Below are 19838 nucleotides of genomic sequence, written 5' to 3' on the forward strand. Positions count from 1 at the left end.
CCGGGCCGAAATCCCCAAAAACACTACCCAGACGTGACGCAACGTGCGTTCGTAGTTGGATTTCGTTCATCTCTGGCGTGCGGTACCCGGTCGGGTCCCCACACGTGCTGGCAAAAGTTGGGTGCATTCCGGCAAACCGCACTGGCACTTGCTGTGGAACCCAGTTGTTTCAGTATGGGCGGAGGGGACCCTCGGTCGTACGTCTCTCCATCGCATCCGCCGAAGTCGCTCATTTTTTTCCACGGGACAAAGTGACCATGCAGGGCACGCACGCCAAAATTTGTCGCGTTCCGAGGCTGTACGGATTTTCTATGATTTTGTGGGCCGAAAACCCCAAAACACTACCCAGACGCGACGCAACGTGCGTTCGTAGTCGGATTTCGTTGATCTCTGGCATGCGGTACCCGGGCACGTCCCCACACGCGCTGGCAAAAGTTGGGTGCATTCCGGCAAACCGCACTGGCACTTGTTGTGGAACCCGGTGGTTTCGGTATGGGCGGAGGGGACCCTCGGTCGTACGTCTCTCCGTCGCATCCGCCAAAGTTGCTCATTTTTTTCACGGGCCACAGTGACCATGCAGGACACGCACGCCAAAATTTGTCGCGATCCGACGCTATACGGATTTCCTATGATTTTCCGGGCCGAAAACCGCCAAAACACTTCCCAGACGTGACACAATGTGCGTTCGTAGTCGGATTTTGTTTATCTCTGGCGTGCGGTATCCGGGCGGGTCCCCACACACGCTGGCAAAAGTTGGGTGCATTCCAGCAAACCGCACTGGCACTTGGTGTGGAACCCGGTGGTTTCGGTATGGGCAGAGGGGACCCTCGGTCGTACGTCTCTCCGTTGCATCTGCCAAAGTTGCTCATTTTTTTCCATGGGTCACAGTGACCATGCAGGGCACGCACGCCAAAATTTGTCGCGTTCCGACGCTGTACAGATTTTCTATGATTTTCTAGGCTGAAAACACCCAAAACACTGCCCGGACGTGAAGCAACATGCGTTCTTAGTCGGATTTCGTTCATCTCTGGCGTGTGGTACCCGTGCAGGTCCCCACATGCGCTGGCAAAAGTTGGGTGCATTCCGGCAAACCGCACTGGCACTTGCTATGGAACGCGGTGGTTTCGGTGCGAAAAGGTGTGTACCGAACACCTTTTTTCTGTAACTTTCAAACATACCAAAAATTTTGTATCGCATTGTATCTACATGAGAATCATGCGTGCCAATTTTCTGTGCATTTTGGGTCTGTTTGCATTTTCTACGGTTTTCAGTGTCGACAGTCCAAAAACACTGTTTTTAATTCAAAATTATTTCATACTAAGTTTAAAAAAAATGAATTCCTTCTTCTAGTTTCGTTTTTGTCCTTTTCCTTTCCTCCTCTCTTCATCTTTTTTTATATAATTTTTATTATTCTTTCAATTTTACCGGTAAACTATTTAATTTTAATTTCTTTCTAGTCACTTTTATTTTATAAAATGATTCACTTTTTCCCATAATATTTCATACTAATTTTTATTCCAACATAACGATAGACGACAGTTCATTCAACATAACAACGGTTCATTTTACATTAAAACATAAAAAACTTAATTATACAGGACTTAATTAAACTTAATTAAACAAAACGACCTAATCTAAACCTAATCTACTCATCGTTGTCGGAGGCGGCGAGGTCCACGATCTCACCCGCACCGACGTCACCGTCGCCGTCGTCGCTGCTCATGCTGCCGTCATCCTCCTCCGGAGCAACCTGCGGCTGCGCCGCTTCGATGGCCGACGCCGCATCCAGTGCGGCCTGCAGCTCGGCGGCCTCTGCTGCCGCCGCCATAGCCACCGCGGCGTCGAGTGCGGCCTGCATCTCGACGGCCTCTCTCACCTCCGCGGCGGCGGCCGCCGCCACCGCTTCTGCCTGCAACGCCCGCAGTGCGATGAGATAGCCGGGGCAGTCGTCGGGGTCGCCGTCCTCGCGCAGTGTGAACTGCTCCGGCGGGATCTCGACGACGAGAGCGGACGCGGGCTGGGCGAGGGCGGGAACCGGACGGTGGGACGAGCTCGGAGACGGCGCGGCCGCCGGAGGGGGACGACGGGGCCGGCGCGGGGCGGAAGACGAGCCGCGTGCGACAGATGATGAGCTGCCCGGGCCCGACGACGAGCCGCCGGTCCGCGACTCCCGACAAGCCTGCGCGACGATGGGCCAGTAATCCTTGCCCTTCCAGAATCTCGTGCGGCCGACGATGTTCCACCGGCCGCCCTGGTGCCGGCGCAGCTTGTCCGGCGACGCGCCGGGCCCCCTCGTCGGGTACCCGTCGGCAGTGATGTGGAACGCGTGCGGCAGACGACAGCCCCGGCGGCACCATCATCCCGAGACGGATGAGCTCGTTTGCCTCCGGCGTGCTCAGGATCGTCGGCCACGAGCCGCCGCCGCTGTCGGACACCATAGAGGCCGCCGGGAAGGGAGCTCGTCGGCAGTGGAGCGTGTCGGTGGGTGGGGCGAGCGGGGCGAGGCGCGTCGAGTGGAGTGGGGCGAGCGGGGCGAGGCGCGTCGAGTGGAGTGGGGGGAGGCAGACGGGACGACAAGCGGCGTTTTAAAGACGGGCGTCGGTGGGTGGGGGAGGCCGTCGGGTAGGTGACCGACGCCCGGCTTAATGCCGGCATTAATGGCGCATCGGGCCGGCGGCCGCCTCGGGAACCGCCCTTGACCGACGCTTAGACGGCACGCAACCGCCCATCCCCACACGTCACGTCGTGTTTTTTTGTTTTCTTTTTTTCCCATCCAGCCGACGCCACGTCGCCACGAGTACGTCACTCGACAGGTCGCATCATCTTTTTTTTTTGCTTTGGTCGTCGTCATATGTACGCGGACGGCCGCGTGTATGGGTAGTTGACGTACAGCCCCGTCGCGCGGGTACAGCCCCGTCGCGCGGGCGGCGGCTTTTTTATGTGCTGGGACGATCCTACCCTTTTTAATGAAGGTGTACGGAGCGATCTCAGCCGTTGTTGTATTTAGGGGTTGTACCGAAGAAGAAGTGTTTTCTTTTTTCTTTTATATGCGTGGATGATAATCATGAGAGGCCGAATAATGCACGCACCGTCTTTGTTTTTTTTTTAAAAAAAATTATCTCTGCTCTACTAGCTGCTACTTGGTTGTTGGCACTTTCTGCTAGTTTCATCATGCACATGAAAGCATTTAGTTATGTGTGCATATAGCATCCAGTTTTTAGAGTTGAGCACTGCATGTAATATATGAACCTCAGCTGCCAAAAGTAAATCTCCTTTGTACAGAAAAGATGTACTTTTGTAATACTGTTGCCTTACATAGTTTCTTCTTCGTCCGAACCAGCTAATAGCAACTGTGGACCAATGTATCTGAGGAGCTAATTCATGTTTTACTTACATTCCTACCAATTTCCTCTAGATATTACATGTAATACTTGTTCCTTCATGCTGAAGACTTTGTCATTTGTAGATTGTTTGTTCTAATTGATTTGCATGGACCTGTGAAGTCAATTACCCTGAGAGCTATTTACTGTCTTTCTGTTTTCTTCTGCTGTGAAAAGTGAATCCTGTATCTAGTTATTCAAGCGACACTTGTTGAGGCTTTGTTCATTCACCAAATGTGTGCACCTCCCTCAGTTGCTCTCCAACTACTGACCGGTCTGATCTCCCTTTGCAGTCCAGAAAATGTAATCGGCCTGCTGGTAAGCTCTGTTAAATGATATAGTTGTAGTTGTAACGTGACATGTGTCACGAGGGTGTATATTGTGTGCGTGTTGTAAACTTGGGCAGGTTGTTGTAGGTTAGAGATCCTTATCTTGTATAGTCTTGGATGAGGGGTCAAGCTAACACAACAACCTGCCAACCTCAATGTAATCTTGTTGCTATTTAACATGCACGCGTCCTTGCGTGGAGGCATACGCTTCACCTCTTTCCTTTCATGGTAATCAGAGCCTACCTCGGGTTCATCCATGGCGAGCTCTTCCTCCGCAAATTCTTTCCCCTCGTCTCCGTTTGCACACAATGCAACCGAGAAGCTCACGAGAGGGAACGAGGCCTTATGGCGCGCCACGGTGCTCTCAGCCATCAGGGGAGCGCAGATGGCAAGCTTCCTCGACACCGAGCAGCCGCCCCCGCCCACGACCATTGAGGTCACCGGCGACCACGGCAAGACCAAGACGAAGGGGCCGAACCCGGAGTTCGGTCTGTGGTACGCGCAGGATCAGCAGGTTTTCTCATACCTGTTGACCACACTACCGCGTGAGATGGCCGTCCAAGTGGCAACCCGCCACACCGCGGCCGAGCTATGGAACACGATGCAAGGGATGCTCGCGTCGCACACCAGGGCGCAGACCGTCAACATCAGAATTGCCCTAGCCAATCTTCAGAAGGGCAACTCCACAATCACAGAGTATGTTGGTAAGGTCCAAACTCTGTGTGATGAACTAACTGCTTCAGGGAAGGCCTTGGACGAGGAAGTGGTGATCTCCCACATCCTTGCTGGACTAGATGAGGAGTACGATCCAGTGGTGTCGGCCATGTGCTCTAGGGTCGAACCTGTCAAGATCCCGGAGCTGTTCTCACAGCTCCTGAGTTTTGAGACTCGTCTGAATCTCCGCGGCGGGTCTTCTCAGTCGTCCGCAAATGCGGCGGCGCGTGGGCGCGGCTTCAACAAGAACAACAACGCCATCGGCAATGGTGATCGCGGCGGCGGTCGCGGCTTCAGCAACAAACCAGGCGGTGGTGGTGATCGTGGCCGTGGTGGTGACCACGGCCGTGGTCGAGGCAACTCGGGAGGCAGGGGGAACTACAACAGCAACTCCTCTGCCAAACCGGTATGCCAGATCTGTGGCAAAGTTGGCCACCCTGCTTGGAAGTGCTGGAAGTGCTACGATTCTTCATATCAGGGAGGAGAAGAGCGCTCGGCCAAGATGGCTGCTCATCAGTATGGAGTTGACACCAACTGGTATATGGACAGTGGTGCAACCGACCATATTACAAGCGATCATGAGAAGCTGACCGTCCGGGAATGGTACACGGGCAATGATCAGATTCATACTACAAACGGATCAGGTATGTCCATTGACCATATTGGTTATGCAACTATTTCTACCCCAGATCGCAATCTCCATCTAAAAGATGTTCTTCATGTTCTGGAGGCAACAAAAGATTTGATTTCTGCAAGTAAACTTGCTCTTGACAATAATACTATTGTTGAAATTCACCCTCATTTTTTTCTCATCAAGGATCTGGAAACGAGGAAGCTTCTACTTGGAGGCAGGGGTAGAAGAGGGCTCTATCCTGTTAAACACACCGGGGGAAACGTCCAGGAGCATGTGCTCAATGTCACCAAACCACCTTTGGATTGGTGGCATAGACGTTTAGGTCACCCTTCTTCCACTGTTGTTAGGAAGATTCTTAGTGAGAATAAACTCCCGTGTGTTAATAATGATAGCAATAAACATGTATGTGACGCCTGCCAAAAGGGCAAAAGTCACCACTTACCTTATCCTCAATCCTTGGGTGAATCTAAATCTCCTTTGGAACTTGTCTTTTCTGATGTGTGGGGTCCTGCTGTTGAAACAGTAGGCAGAAAAAAATACTATGTGAGTTTTATCGATGATTTTAGTAAATTCACATGGATCTATCTCATTAAACACAAATCTGAAGTTTTTCAGAAATTCAATGACTTCCAAAACCTTGTTGAACGACGTTTTGATCAAAAAAATCGTTGCCCTCCAAACAGACTGGGGAGGGGAGTATGAAAATTTGAACTCCTTCTTTACCAAAATTGGTATCTCACACCACGTATCATGCCCTCATGCTCATCAGCAAAATGGGTCAGCCGAGCGCAAGCACCGACACATCGTTGAAGTTGGCCTCCCCTTGCTTGCTCAAGCCTCTATGCCCTTGAAGTTTTGGGATGAGGCCTTCCTTGCCGCAACTTACTTGATCAATAGGGTTCCAAGTAAGGTCATAAATCATGAAACACCACTCACTAGGTTATTCGGTGAAACTCCCAACTACTCCTTTCTTAGAATTTTTGGGTGTGCTTGTTGGCCTAACCTACGTCCCTACAACACACATAAGCTCCAATTTCGATCAAAGCAATGTGCCTTTCTTGGTTATAGTAACTTGCACAAAGGCTACAAGTGCCTTGATATCTCTACAGGGCGTGTATACATCTCTAGGGATGTGGTGTTTGATGAAAATATTTTTCCTTTTGCGGCTCTTCATCCTAATGCCGGTGCTCGCCTAAGGGCTGAGATTCTTTTGCTCCCTCCTGACCTACTTAATCCTACTGATCACGGGGGAAAGATAGTTGATGATCAATTGATTAATAGGACTACTAATGGTTCTGATGATGCAGGAAGTCGTGGTAAAAAAATGCAGCAGAAAACACTATTTTTGGTCATGATTTTATGCAGCAGATGCAGCCAAACTGGCCTGGCTCGGAACACGGAGCAGATCCTCCTGCGGACGCGGATCCCAAGAGATCTGGTGGCACGGCAGATTCGCCTACACGTGCGGATACCGAGAGATCCGGCGGCGCTGTTGCTCCTGACGCGTGCACGGACTCGGAGGCGGAACCGCGCACTCCGGCTGGCGCGGCCACCCCACCTGGTGTAGGCAGCCCGTCCACGGGCGACACGCGTCCAGACTCGCGGTCGGATGCGCGGGTTGGCGCGGGTGGGTCCAACGTGTCGTCGTCAGGAATTATGAGGAGGCGCGGACTCCCGGGCGTGTGTCGCCTGGATGTGTTTCTGCCTTGCCAACTGGACCAACGGCGTCGTCTCGGGCTGGCAGGACCGATCCCCAGGCGGATTCTCTAGCTCGATCTAGTCCAGAACTGGCGGCAGGATCTCCTACAGCGTTGGGATCTTCTGTGGCCGTTGAACCGCAGCGACCCAATACACGGTCGCAAAGAGGCATTTTTAAACCCTTGGTTCCTAAAGATGGAAAGGTCAGGTATGGTAAAAATTTCAAGGTAGTAAACTTTGCTGCTACTGGTGAACCTCGTGATCTAGCTGAAGCACTAGATGATAAAAACTGGAAAAAAGCTATGGAGGTAGAATATGATGCACTTATGAAAAATCAAACTTGGCATCTAGTGTCACCTAAACAAGGTAGGAACATTATAGATTGCAAGTGGGTATACAAAATTAAGAGAAATTCTGATGGAACAATAGACAGATACAAAGCTAGACTAGTAGCAAAAGGGTTTAAACAACATTATGGAATTGACTATGAAGACACTTTTAGTCCAGTAGTTAAGGCAGCTACTATTAGACTTGTTTTGTCTATTGCTGTTTTCAGGGGATGGACTCTTCGCCAATTGGATGTACAGAATGCGTTCTTACATGGTATTCTCGAGGAGGAGGTGTACATGAAGCAACCACCTGGGTTTGTGGATGGCACCAAACCACAACATGTGTGTAAATTGGACAAAGCACTTTATGGTCTGAAACAGGCACCTAGAGTGTGGTACTCAAGACTAAGTACAAAGCTTCAACAACTTGGCTTCAGACCATCAAGGGGAGATACTTCTCTATTTTTCTTCAAAAATGAGAAGGTGATCATCTATATGCTTATATATGTAGATGATATAATTGTTGCTAGCTCATCTTCACAAGCCACCTCAACTCTACTTAGAAACTTGAAGAGTGATTTTGCTCTCAAAGACTTGGGAGAATTACACTATTTCCTTGGCATAGAAGTGAAACAGGTACATGATGGTATACTGCTGACTCAAGAGAAATATGCCACGGATATACTCAAGCGTGTAGGTATGAGAGACTGTAAACCCTCCAGTACATCTTTATCTACAACAGAAAAATTATCATTGCATGAAGGAGAATTGTTAAGTCCAGAGGAAGGGACTAAATATAGGAGTGTGGTGGGTGCACTACAATATTTAACTTTGACAAGACCTGATATATCCTTCTCTGTTAACAAGGTCTGTCAATTTCTGCATTCTCCTACTTCACTTCATTGGACAGCGGTTAAAAGGATTTTGAGATATATTCAAGGAAGTGCTGGTACAGGACTGAAAATATGTAAATCACCCTCAACAACTGTTAGTGCCTTTTCTGATGCAGATTGGGCAGGTTGTCCTGATGACAGAAGGTCTACAGGTGGATTTGCTATTTTCTTTGGTTCCAACCTTATATCCTGGAATGCAAAGAAACAAGCAACAGTCTCTCGCTCTAGTACTGAAGCAGAATATAAATCTCTGGCAAATGCAACAGCTGAGGTAATGTGGATGGAAACTCTATTAAATGAGCTAGGAGTAAGAAGGTCAAGTACTTCTCGCCTATGGTGTGATAATCTTGGAGCAACGTACCTCTCAGCTAATCCAGTGTTCCATGCAAGGACGAAACACATAGAGATTGATTTTCACTTTGTCAGAGAGAGGGTTGCTAGGAAACTGTTGGAAATCAGGTTCATCCCAACAGGGGACCAAGTGGCAGGTGGTTTCAGAAAACCATTACAGATTCGGCAACTACAAGCTTTCAAGAACAATCTCAATCTTGACACGTTTAGATTGAGGGAGGATGTTAAATGATATAGTTGTAGTTGTAACGTGACATGTGTCACGAGGGTGTATATTGTGTGCGTGTTGTAAACTTGGGCAGGTTGTTGTAGGTTAGAGATCCTTATCTTGTATAGTCTTCGATGAGGGGTCAAGCTAACACAACAACCTGCCAACCTCGATGTAATCTTGTTGCTATTTAACACGCACACGTCCCTGCCTGGAGGCATACGCTTCACCTCTTTTCTTTCAAGCTCAGCCTCAATTTCCAGGAGGGTCATACTAAAAGTGCTATGTTGCACGTCAAAGTGATGTACTTCCGTGAATTCCGAGGGAGCAAGGCGAGGTTGCCTTCCTCAAGTCGATCTTCCCAAAGGTGCTGGAGACCACGGTGACTATAATGGGAAATCCAAGATTCACGCCATTTTCAGTAGCTGTGGCGTTCTCCAAACTGAAGGAGGCTTGTGAGGTCATAAGGTGCTGCCAAGTGCTGCTTCTTGGGAGTAGAGGCCCCGAAGGAGGCAATGCATGAAGTTTTAAACAAGGAAGTGATTTTTCATGCGAGGACCCTTTTTCAACAGTGGAGAGCAGCTTATTCACTCCGGAGCAGTCGAAGTTTATTGGATTTGATGAAGTAGGAACCAGGCATTGCATCTGCGGCACAATGCCTGTGGCGAGTGGAAGTTTTTTGGATGTGCTGAACTATGAACCAGGCATGGTATCTGCTTCTTCTGGTAGCCGCCCCTGACTTTGGTGGCCTTGCATCGCAAACTTTGCGTTAAATTTGTGGCCTGATTGATATCTTGTTGCGGGAAACAGAAATACGATGAACTGGTATTTTGCTTTCTGTGTAATACTCTGTGCTATCAGTAGTTTTCATAAGTTTGGCCCTTCTAATGTTTGTTCCATCTGGCACCATGTCCCATTGCATCATGCAGAGTTGCATCTTCTCAACCTGATTGAGTTGGCAAAGTTAATTATAATCAGAGCACTCTATGGTTTTGGGATGTATTGAAGTGGTCATACATGTATCTTTGAACTGCGTGACCATGTAACTTTTAATTATACTAACATTGAACTATACAAATGTTAGTATAATTATTGAAGAGTGTTTTAATTAAAATGATATTTTTTGAATTGAAAATCTACAAATATTTGTACTATTTTAAATTATAAAAACATTTTTGTACTATATAGATATTTCTAAAATAATACATAAACAGTTTTAAAAGTAAGTAATTTCTTTGGTATTTACAATATTTATAACATATGAATATTTGAACGTTATTTTACTTACCAAGATCATAATTTAAATGCTATCTGCAAATTCCGAAATAAAACAAAGGTGCAAATGGGCTGCACTGACCATAGCCCATCTCAGTTGATGGGCCCATGTGTTTTAAATAAAAGGATGTGAGAGATAGTAATCCTTTGAAAGCATCAACTATCAATTAGCGGGGTCCGGGTGGTTCACGAGGGAATCGCAACTTCAGAAGGTTGCGTGTTCATTAGAGTAAATTTCTTCTTTTTACACCAAATTTATGCTCATGTTTTAACTTGATAACACAGGATCCGATGTCAAATGAGGTAAAACATGAGTATAAATATGGTGTAAAAAGAGGAAATTTACTCAAACTTTCAATACTCCCGCATCAAGTTATGGCGGTAGCATGTGATCCTCTGTTATCTAATGCTTATACCTATGTGCATCAAACCAAGCATATCTAACTCTCCACGACCTTACATTGACGACATGCCGAGGTATAGTCAATTCATTGGTAACTCAATATAAAATGAATTTGTGCAAATGTCACTGGTACAAGAAAATTTGAGGTTTGTTATATGCTTCTCGATGAATGCCTTGACATTGTTGTCTAAAGTGAAGAGGAATAGTACCCTATCAACACGTGCATACATAATATGCGATGACTATTGAGTGGTTGTGGATAATTGAACCTAAATTCAGCTTGCTAAATACTTAGCTGCAAATTCAGCAATATTCTTGTCGGAACTCCCTCCTTCCTGCATTGCATCCTTGGCCATCTTCATCATTTTGTCGCATTTTTGCGGTACTCAACCTTTCCCTCCCCATCCATCACCTTCCTGATGCACCTCTCCACCTCCTCCCTCCTCACCAAGCCTTTCTCATCTGTCCGGATCCGCACGCCGATGCGCCATGCGCTCTTCATGTACTTTGCCGTGGTTGGTTGGTCAGCCGACCTCGGCATCACCACCATCGGCACACCGGTAACAAGTGCTTCTGTCGTTGAGTTCCATCCACAATGAGTCAAAAAGCAACCTGCACATCCAAAGTAGGCAAATGAATAACTAGTACTGTATTTGTTTAGAACCTACTACTCGGTTTCATAATATAAGGTGTTTTTGTTTTTTTGCGGGGGAATATAAGATGTTTTTGACAGTACATTAATGTTAAAAAACGTTTTACGTTATGGGACGGAGGGAGTACGTATTTATCAAAGATTGACAAATTTTTCATACGTATGGCCTTATGCGCGAGAACCTGAAGCTGGGGACACCAAGGCACAATCAATCGATTATCCTTGCACCTGCCATGCAGCTCTTGAGATATCTTCTGTGCCTCGTTGGACCTCACGACCCAGAGAAAAGGCTTGCCGGAACCGCAGAGCCCATTTCCAAGCTCGTTAAGCTCGCCGGCGTCGAGGCTGTAGACCGTCCCATAGGACGCGACGACTACCGAGCAAGGGGGCTGCCTATCCAGCCATGCCATGCACGGCGTGTCACTGCTGAAGAAGTTGACGCCGTAGGCCTTGTTCGCCGGTAGGCGGCCGTCGTCGAGGAAGAAGGACGGCAGCGTCGGGCCGACAGTCTTGGCGCGCCACCTGGACTCCATGCACTCGGCCTCCTGCGGCTCGAGGTCACGGAAGGAGTTGACGAGCACGTCGCCGGCGTCTTCCAGGCCCTCGAACTGCCGAATCGACACGTCCAGGTACTTCGGGTACAGCTCCGGCGACACCACGAACGGCGACAGGTCCTCCGGTCCGAGGTCCACGCTCACGGCACCACTGCGGCGCAGCGCACTCCCGTCGGCCATGGGCAGCGGCGCGCGCCCCGCCCAGGCCTCGCCGTAGATGAGGTCCACGGCGCACGACTGCGACATGAACGCGGCCTTGGCCACCCGGGGCGCCCAGGACATGTGCGGGTCGTAGACCATGACTGACGGCGTCCTCCCGGCGCGCGCCTCGGCGGCAATGACCTGCGCCAGCGTCTGGGACCCCACGGCCTCGGCCCTGCGGCAGTACTCGACGGGGTCCGGGCAGGAGGCCATGCCGCCGGCGTCGAAGCCGTCAGAGAAGGCGGCGACGCAGAATGGGTCGCCGGGGGGTGGGCCCGTGGAGAGCACGTAGCGCGTGCCGGCGAGCGTGGGGGGCAGGCCGTGGTACGCGAGGCGGCGGCCGAGCTGGAGCATCGGGTTCATGTGGCCCTGCGCCGGCAGCGGCACCAGCAGGACGTGCGCGCCGCCCCCGCCCTCATCGCCGGACGATGAGGTCGCGCTCTCCTTGTCTCGATTTTCAAACTCTGATTTGCTCTGCTTTGGATGTTGCAGTCAAGGGAGTGAGTGTACGATGAAAGTGTTGGCAAATGAAACACATTAAAAGGCGTTAGAATGATGGCCAAGCGGATACGCCATGTGTCGCATGTTGGTTGGTCACGATGAGAACGTTTTTTTAGAGTTTTTAAATGGTATGGAGACTTTTGAGAAAAGTTTTTTTACTTTTTTTAAGATGGTTGTGATGTTCACGTGATGCGAGAAAATTTTATAAATTTTTAAACATGATGGTGAGGTGTGCATGTCTTTCTCTCAAACGGCCCGCAATGACGGGCCCGACCACTAATAGTATATATATAAATGGGAGCAACTAATTAACGAGCGCTCATTCGAGAGCCTCGCAACGATCAGCGCCATTTGGCGCGCTCACAGCCATTCGCCACGTGTCGCGCTCTGGATGCTTCCTCCGAATTTTATTTTATTTTTATTTTTACGCACGCGCTTTCGGCTTTTAAAAAGGTTTTTTCCCGTTTTTTTTTACGTTTTGATTTTTTACCGGTCTTTCCTAGCTTATCGACCAAAAAAAAATTTTAATTTTTTTTCTCAAAAAATACATTTTTTTCGCGAGAGTCACGATTTTGTTTTTGCGAGAGGCACGGCCGTGCCTCTTTCGGAAACGAAAAAAATGCATTTTCTGTTTTTTTTTCTTTAGCGAGAGGCACGGTTTTGCTTCCGCGAGAGGCACGGTTGTGCTTTCGTGAGAGGCACGGGCGTGCCTCTTTCGGAAAGGGAAAGAAACCCGTTTTCTATTTTATTTTCTTTCGCGAGAGGCACAGTTTTGCTTCTGCCAGAGGCACGGTTGTGCTTTCGCGAGAGGCACGGGCGTGCCTCATTCGGAAAGGAAAAAAACGTGCTTTCTGTTTTTCTTTTCTTTCGCGAGAGGCACGGTTTTGCGTCCGACAGAGGCAGGGTTGTTCTTTCGCGAGAGGCACGGGCGTGCCTATTTCCAAAAAGGAAAAAAACACGTTTTCTGTTTTTTTTCATGTTTTTTTTCCTTCATGAGAGGCACGGTTTTGTTTCCGCGAGAGGCACGGTTGTGATTTCGTCAGAGCCACGTGCGTGCCTCTTTCGGAAAGGGAAAAAACCGTGTTCCCGGTCCGGTTTTTTCATTGGTTTTTTTCGTCCGGTTTTTTCGTGAAAAAAAGTTCGTCAAAACCTATCAACATGGGATCTAGTTTTGAAGATCTCGACGCGAGGAATCCAATAGCGAAAGCGGTTTGAGATTTGGACGCACGGTTTAAGAGATAAAATATTTTGAATAAACGGATCTACGAAAAAAAGGAAAACTCCCAGGTTGCGACAAGTGGCACACATACAGCGCGTCACTTGTCGCAACCTGGGGAAGTTGGAGTGATCTCCGCAAGGAGTAATTCTTAATTAGTGATTTCGATATATAGGGGCGCTCGCTGCAGGATTGGAGTAGAGTGTAAGATATGTATGGCCGTGGGATTGGAGTAGAGTACGATAGAGCAACCATAAGATTTTATAGCGTTATTGGAAACACGACGAGATAACTTTACCTCACAGTTCCTTGGAACTTTATCCAGAGGAATTAATTTTGATTGGCACGTCTTACCTCCTAGAGGAAGATCGGGTGGGGTTTTACTAGGGGTTTGATGTGAAACACTTGAGGTGCATAACGTGGTTCGGGGTGATTTTGCGGTCAAGTTTCGGGTGAGATCAAAATTGCATGCTTTCTAGTGTTCTCTCATGGCTGTATATGGGGCAGCACAACCTGAACTTAAACCTGATTTTTTAGCCGACTTGGTACGGATTTATGGAGATGAAACTCTACCAATCCTAGTCGGTGGGGACTTTAATATAATTCGGAGGAGAGAGGAAAAAAATAACGACAATTTTGATGGTCGTTGATGAAGTCATGTACCTAGGGTAGGGTTACGGACCTGTCCAAGGTACCCTCCCCAAGGGCATCTATCAAAAGAAACCGTCTTCCAGTCGACCAAGAGGGATTCCACTCGACCGGCTAGAAGACACTCGACCATGAAGACTCACTCGACCATCAGGAGTTCAATGTCTACTCTGTATCCAAACGGTCTGTAATTAAGTAGTCTTTATGGCCATGATGACACTTATGTAAGGCGCTACTAGTAATGTCTGGTCTTAATGTACTTTAACCCTCCGCTACGTGGGCTGGCTGGGGTCCTGGCGTCCTCTATATAAGCCACCCCCCTCCACTGGTAGAAGGGTTCACACCCCTGTACCTTTCACACACGTAATCCAATCGACCGCCTCCGGGCTCCGAGACGTAGGGCTGTTACTTCCTCCGAGAAGGGCCTGAACTCGTAAAACACTCGTGTGTACAACTGCTCCATAGCTAAGATCTTGCCTCTCCATACCTACCCCCCATTCTACTGTCAGACTTAGAACCACGACAGTTGGCGCCCACCTTGGGGCAGGTGTCTTAGCGACTTGTTGGAGAAGTTGCAATCTTTTCAATTCCCATCGTCATGGTTTCAGGCGGATTTCTGGTTGAGGACCGCGAGATCCGTCTCGGCGCGCTCACGTTCGTCACTGACGACTCTGCCTGGCTGCAGGAGGCTCCGCTCGACGTGGATGCGCTCCCGGTCCGCGGAGCAACGCATTTTCGAGCATGCGTCCGCGGCATCCTTCTGCGGCAACCGTCGACTCCATATCGGTCAGTTTTCGTGCCATCCTCCCTCCCAGCTTCCCGCCTACGTAAGCGCTCTGGTCGATCAAGGCTCCAGCGGTGGCTGAGGCACGCAGTGGCTCGCCAGTCGACCGCTGCCCAAGTCACGGCAATCGAGCCCGACGAATCTCTCTACGGCCTGTTCGACTGGCTCCACAGAGACTGCATCCGAATGCGACAGTAGTGATCCGGCGGCGGAGGTCCTGATGGTCAACGGTCCGCACGTTCCTCTCGGCTTTCCTGGCGCCGAGGGAGGCAACGGCGGGGGCGATCCATCACACGACCATGAGGAGTACCGGCCCCGAGCCCCTCGACTCGCAGCAGAGGAAGAGCTTCGTCGCCGGAACATGGATGCGCTTCATACTCCGATCGTTGGAGAAACCCCTGAGGCCCGCACCTTAGAAGACGCGCGCTTGGCCAACCTGGCTGAGCGCACTCGATTGGAGAACCTTCAGCGAGCACTCGACGAGCGCGCTCGTCAGCGGGTCCCGGACTCCAGTCGACGCCAACTCTTTAAACCTCCGACTCAGGTATACCGCACTCCAATCCAGAATTTGGCAGATGCAACACGTATAGAAGATTCGATTCAGCCTTCCTAGTTAGAGGCTGGCAGAGGCTTGATGCAGATCATGGATTTGCTCCGGGCAGCTAGGGATCAGAATTCGGCTGTGTCGCAGTCGCGGAACAGGATTCATAGCAGGTCCATGGCGGCGAATACTGTCCAGTCAGCTCATAGCCCCAGATCGCCCCCGAGGCGTGAAGGGCATGGCGACCGACACGATCAGTACAGGAACTATGAGCGGGATGACCACCGAGTCGATCGCAACGATCGACGTTGAGTGCCCACCCCTCCCCGGAGAGGTGGATCATATATGCCTCGACAGCAAGATGACAGACGCCAGTACGGTGGCAGACGAAGAATTCCAGTCGACCCCAGAGAACCAGGCTTTGACGCGAGATCCATCATCGTTCAAGGTCTGGTCGACCGGAACAGAGCCCACAGAGAGGGTAATGACAGAGACATACCCACCAGCAGCCGAGTGCACGTCTCCGGACCAATGTGTTTCAGCAGAGCCATCAGAGCCGCGGTGATTCCTCCCAACTTCAGGTTGGCGACTGGAGTCAGCAAGTTCAACGGTGAGTCCAAGCCCGACACTTGGCTTGAGGACTACCGAGTGGCTGTTCAGATCGGTGGTGGAAATGACGAGGTGGCCATGAAGCATTTACCTCTCATGTTGGAAGGGTCAGCCAGGGCATGGCTGAATCAGTTGACGCCCAACAGCATCTACACGTGGGAGGACCTGTCCCGAGTGTTTGTCAGGACATTCGAAGGAACGTGCAAGCGGCCAGCGGGGCTGATAGAGCTGCAATCTTGTGTACAGAAGTCGAATGAGACTCTGAGAGATTACATCTAGAGGTGGATCACACTGCATCATACAGTAGAAAATGTATCCGATCACTAGGCGGTCTGCGCCTTCAAGGAGGGCGTAAAGTACAAAGAGCTAAGCCTGAAATTCGGTCGAACCGGAGACATGTCTCTGAGTCGAATGATGGAAATAGCCACCAAATATGCCAATGGTGAGGAAGAGGATCGGCTCCGGAGCGGCAAACACAAGTCAGTCACCCAAGACACTGGAGGTGGAAATTCCAGTCGAAAGCAAAAGCGTAAAGCTGAGCCAGCCGCACCTGGAGAAGCCTTGGCCCTGAACCAAGGAAAATTCAAAGGGAAACCCAAGGGGCCTTGGAACCCCAAGAAGGTAAAAGATAAGGAAGGAAATGACGTGTTGGATTTGCCATGTCACATCCACACCAAGAAGGACGAAGAGGGTAATTTCATCTACCCGAAGCATACCACTCGACAGTGTCGACTCCTTATACAGCAGTTCCAAGGGAAGCAGTCCAAAGACAAAGAAAAAGAGTCGGACAAAGTTGAGGACAAGGAGGATAGTGACGGAGAATATCCGCAGGTCAATTCCACCTTGATGATTTTTGCCGATGTTGAGAGCAAAAACCGACTGAAAGTTATAAACCGAGAGGTGAACATGGCTGCTCCGTCAACACCCAATTACCTGAAGTATTCTCAGACTACCATTACGTTCGACCAATCTGATCACCCCACGCACATAGCCACCCCCGGGAGGCAAGCGTTGGTGGTCGACCCGGTCGTTGAGGGCACTCGACTGACCAAAGTGTTGATGGATGGCGGCAGCAGTTTGAATATACTGTATGCTGAGACACTGAAAGGGATGGGCATTCCGATGTCCAGACTGAGCACGAGCAATATGAGTTTTTATGGAGTCATTCCTGGCAAGAAGGTTGCGTCACTCGGTCAGATTGCTCTTGATGTAGTTTTTGGCGATTCAAAGAATTTCCGCAAAGAGAAGCTGACATTTGAGGTTGTGGATTTCCAGAGTGCCTATCATGCAATTTTGGGCAGACCAGCATATGCACGTTTTATGGCTCGACCTTGTTATGTGTACCTCAAACTAAAGATGCCAGGCCCTAAAGGCGTGATCACTGTCACTGGAAACCGCAAGAAGGCAGAAGAGTGCTTCCAGAAGGGCTCGAAGATCGTCGATGCTCAGATGGTGGCAGAAGAGTGGCAGGAACACCAAAGGAACGCAGACCCGAGTGATTTGTTGCGAGCCAAGAAGCCTGCCACGGAATCAGCGTTTCAGTCGTCCGATGAGACAAAACCCGTTCACATCCACCCGACCGACCCAAATGCTGCTCCGACTCATATCTCCATAACACTCGATCCCAAATAGGAAGAAGCTCTCATCCAGTTCCTCCGTGAGAACTGGGACATCTTCTCATGGAAACCTTCTGACATGCCGGGTGTACCCAGTGGACTGGCTGAGCATCGTCTACGAGTCGACTCGAAGGCAAAACCTGTGAAGGAACATCTGCGACGGTCCACCGTCCAGAAAAGGAAGGCCATTGGCGAAGAAGTGGCTCGGCTCCTAGCAGCAGAGTTTATCCGAGAGATTTACCACTCCGAGTGGCTCGCCAATGTCATCATGGTCCCCCAAAAGGACAATTTTCTTTGCATGTGCATCGATTTCAAGCATATCAATCGGGCCAGCCCGAAAGATCATTTTCCTCTTCCCCGCATCGACCAAATAGTCGACTCGACTACGGGATGTGAGCGACTTTCTTTCTTGGACCCGATGAGATCAAAACGGTTTCATTGCCCCATTCGGGTGCTTCTGTTATGTCACCATGCCATTCGGCCTCAAGAATGCCGGAGCCACGTTCATGAGAATGATTCAGAAGTGTTTGCTCACTCAAATCAGTCGGAATGTGGAAGCGTACTTGGATGACATTGTGGTCAAGACACGGAAAGGTTCCGACCTGCTGACTGACCTAGCTGAAACATTTGCCAACCTCAGGACGTATGATATCAAGCTTAATCCATCAAAATGCACATTCGGAGTTCCTGGCGAAAAGTTACTCGGTTTTCTCGTTTCCGAACGTGGAATCGATGCTAACCCAGAAAAAGTTGGCACTATACTCTGAATGAAACGCCCCGTGTGTGTGCACGATGTCCAGAAACTTACTGGATGCTTGGCCGCATTAAGTCGATTCATCTCTCGCCTCGGTGAAAAGGCATTGCCTCTTTACCGACTGATGAATAAGTCAGACAAGTTCGAGTGGACTCCAGAAGCTGATGCAGCGTTTGCAGAGTTAAAAACCCTCCTTTCCACCCAGCCGGTGCTTGCTGCCCCAATCAGCAAAGAGCCTTTGCTGCTTTACATTGCAGCCACAGGACAAGTCGTCAGTACTATACTTACGGTCGAGCGGGAAGAGGAAGGAAAAGCCCTCAAAGTTCAGCGCCCAGTGTATTACATTTCCGAACTCCTGACCCCGTACAAGCAACGATACCCTCATTAACAGAAGCTTGTATATGGGATTTACATGACCACGAAGAAAGTTTCCCACTACTTCTCTGACCATATTATCACAGTCGTCACCGACGCCCCCTTATCAGAGATTCTACACAACAGAGAGGCAACCGGTTGAGTGGCAAAATGGGCGATTGAACTTCTTCCCCTTGATATCAGATTTGAGGCAAAGAAAGCTATCAAGTCCCAAGAAATAGCAGATTTCCTTGCCGAGTGGACTGAACAGCAATTACCAACCCAAGTTCACTCGGAGCACTGGACTATGTTCTTCGATGGCTCCAAAATGCTAAATGGTTCCGGTGCCAGGGTGGTCTTGGTTTCCCCCCGAGGAGATAAGCTCAGATATGTACTCCAGATTCACTTTGATTCCTCCAACAATGAAGCAGAATACGAAGCACTCTTGTACGGGTTGCGTATGGCCATTTCACGCGACGTCCGTCGCCTCATGGTCTACGGCGACTCGGACTTAGTGGTCAATCAAGTGATGAAGGAGTGGGACGTCAGAAGTCCAGCCATGACTGGATACTGCAATGCAGTCAGAAAGCTGGAGAAGAAATTTGAGGGATTAGAGCTCCATCACGTTCCCCGACTGAAAAATCAAGCAGCCGATGACTTGGCCAAGATAGGTTCCAAGAGGGAAGCTATTCCGAGTGACGTGTTCCTGGAGCATGTTCACACGATGTCGGTTCAAGAAGATCCTTTCACCGAGGAAGCCCCGCAGCCAAAAAGCGCCACAGATCCGACTGAAGTCGAGGTCCCAGCTGTGGTCGACTTGGTCATGGAAGTTCTGGTCATCACTCCCGATTGGACAATGCCCTATATCGCCTATATTCTGAGAAAAGAGCTCCCGAGAATAAGGAAGAGGCTCGGGAGATCGTCCGCCGATCCAAAGCCTTCACCGTCATGAGGGGACAGTTATACAGGGAAAGTGCGACTGGAGTCAGCCAGAAATGCATAACACCAGAAGAAGGTCGAATGATTCTCAACGACATCCACTCGGGGACCTGTGGCCATCATGCGTCTTCTCGGACCATCGTGGCTAAAGCATACCGAGCTGGTTTTTATTGGCCCAGAGCAAATGAGATGGCGAAAGAGATAGTCGACAAGTGTGAAGGATGTCAATTTTACTCCAATATGTCACACAAACCC

The 19838-nt window shown here is 49.6% G+C and overlaps 1 protein-coding gene and 1 pseudogene across 1 annotated transcript; one reads left to right on the forward strand and one right to left on the reverse strand.

Annotated features, from left to right (window-relative positions):
- The first annotated feature begins 4457 nt into the window (after positions 1-4457).
- Positions 4458-4596, forward strand: LOC123163377 (uncharacterized; annotated as a pseudogene).
- A 5979-nt stretch (positions 4597-10575) lies between these two features.
- LOC123162367 (UDP-glucosyltransferase UGT13248-like) lies at positions 10576-19469 on the reverse strand. Its single transcript, XM_044580155.1, has 3 exons — positions 19434-19469; positions 11027-12062; positions 10576-10826 (listed from the first exon to the last, which is right to left on the reverse strand). Exons 1-3 carry the CDS (start codon positions 19467-19469, stop codon positions 10576-10578), a joined length of 1323 nt encoding a protein of 440 aa, XP_044436090.1.
- Positions 19470-19838: the final 369 nt, after the last annotated feature.

This window comes from Triticum aestivum, chromosome 7B (genome assembly GCF_018294505.1).
Source record: "Triticum aestivum cultivar Chinese Spring chromosome 7B, IWGSC CS RefSeq v2.1, whole genome shotgun sequence".
In the NCBI taxonomy this organism is placed as follows: domain Eukaryota; kingdom Viridiplantae; phylum Streptophyta; class Magnoliopsida; order Poales; family Poaceae; genus Triticum; species Triticum aestivum.

What these genes read in the sequence shown, in the direction of transcription:
- LOC123162367 (XM_044580155.1), bottom strand. Translation starts at nt 19,469, where the DNA reads ATGACCAAGTCGACCACAGCTGGGACCTCGACTTCA. An exon ending in CAGCTGGGACCTCGACTTCA is followed by an intron (nt 12,063 to 19,433) that starts GTCGGATCTGTG and finishes CGAGACAAGGAG; the next exon opens with AGCGCGACCTCATCGTCCGG. An exon ending in TCTCGCGCATAAGGCCATAC is followed by an intron (nt 10,827 to 11,026) that starts GTATGAAAAATT and finishes TTGGATGTGCAG; the next exon opens with GTTGCTTTTTGACTCATTGT.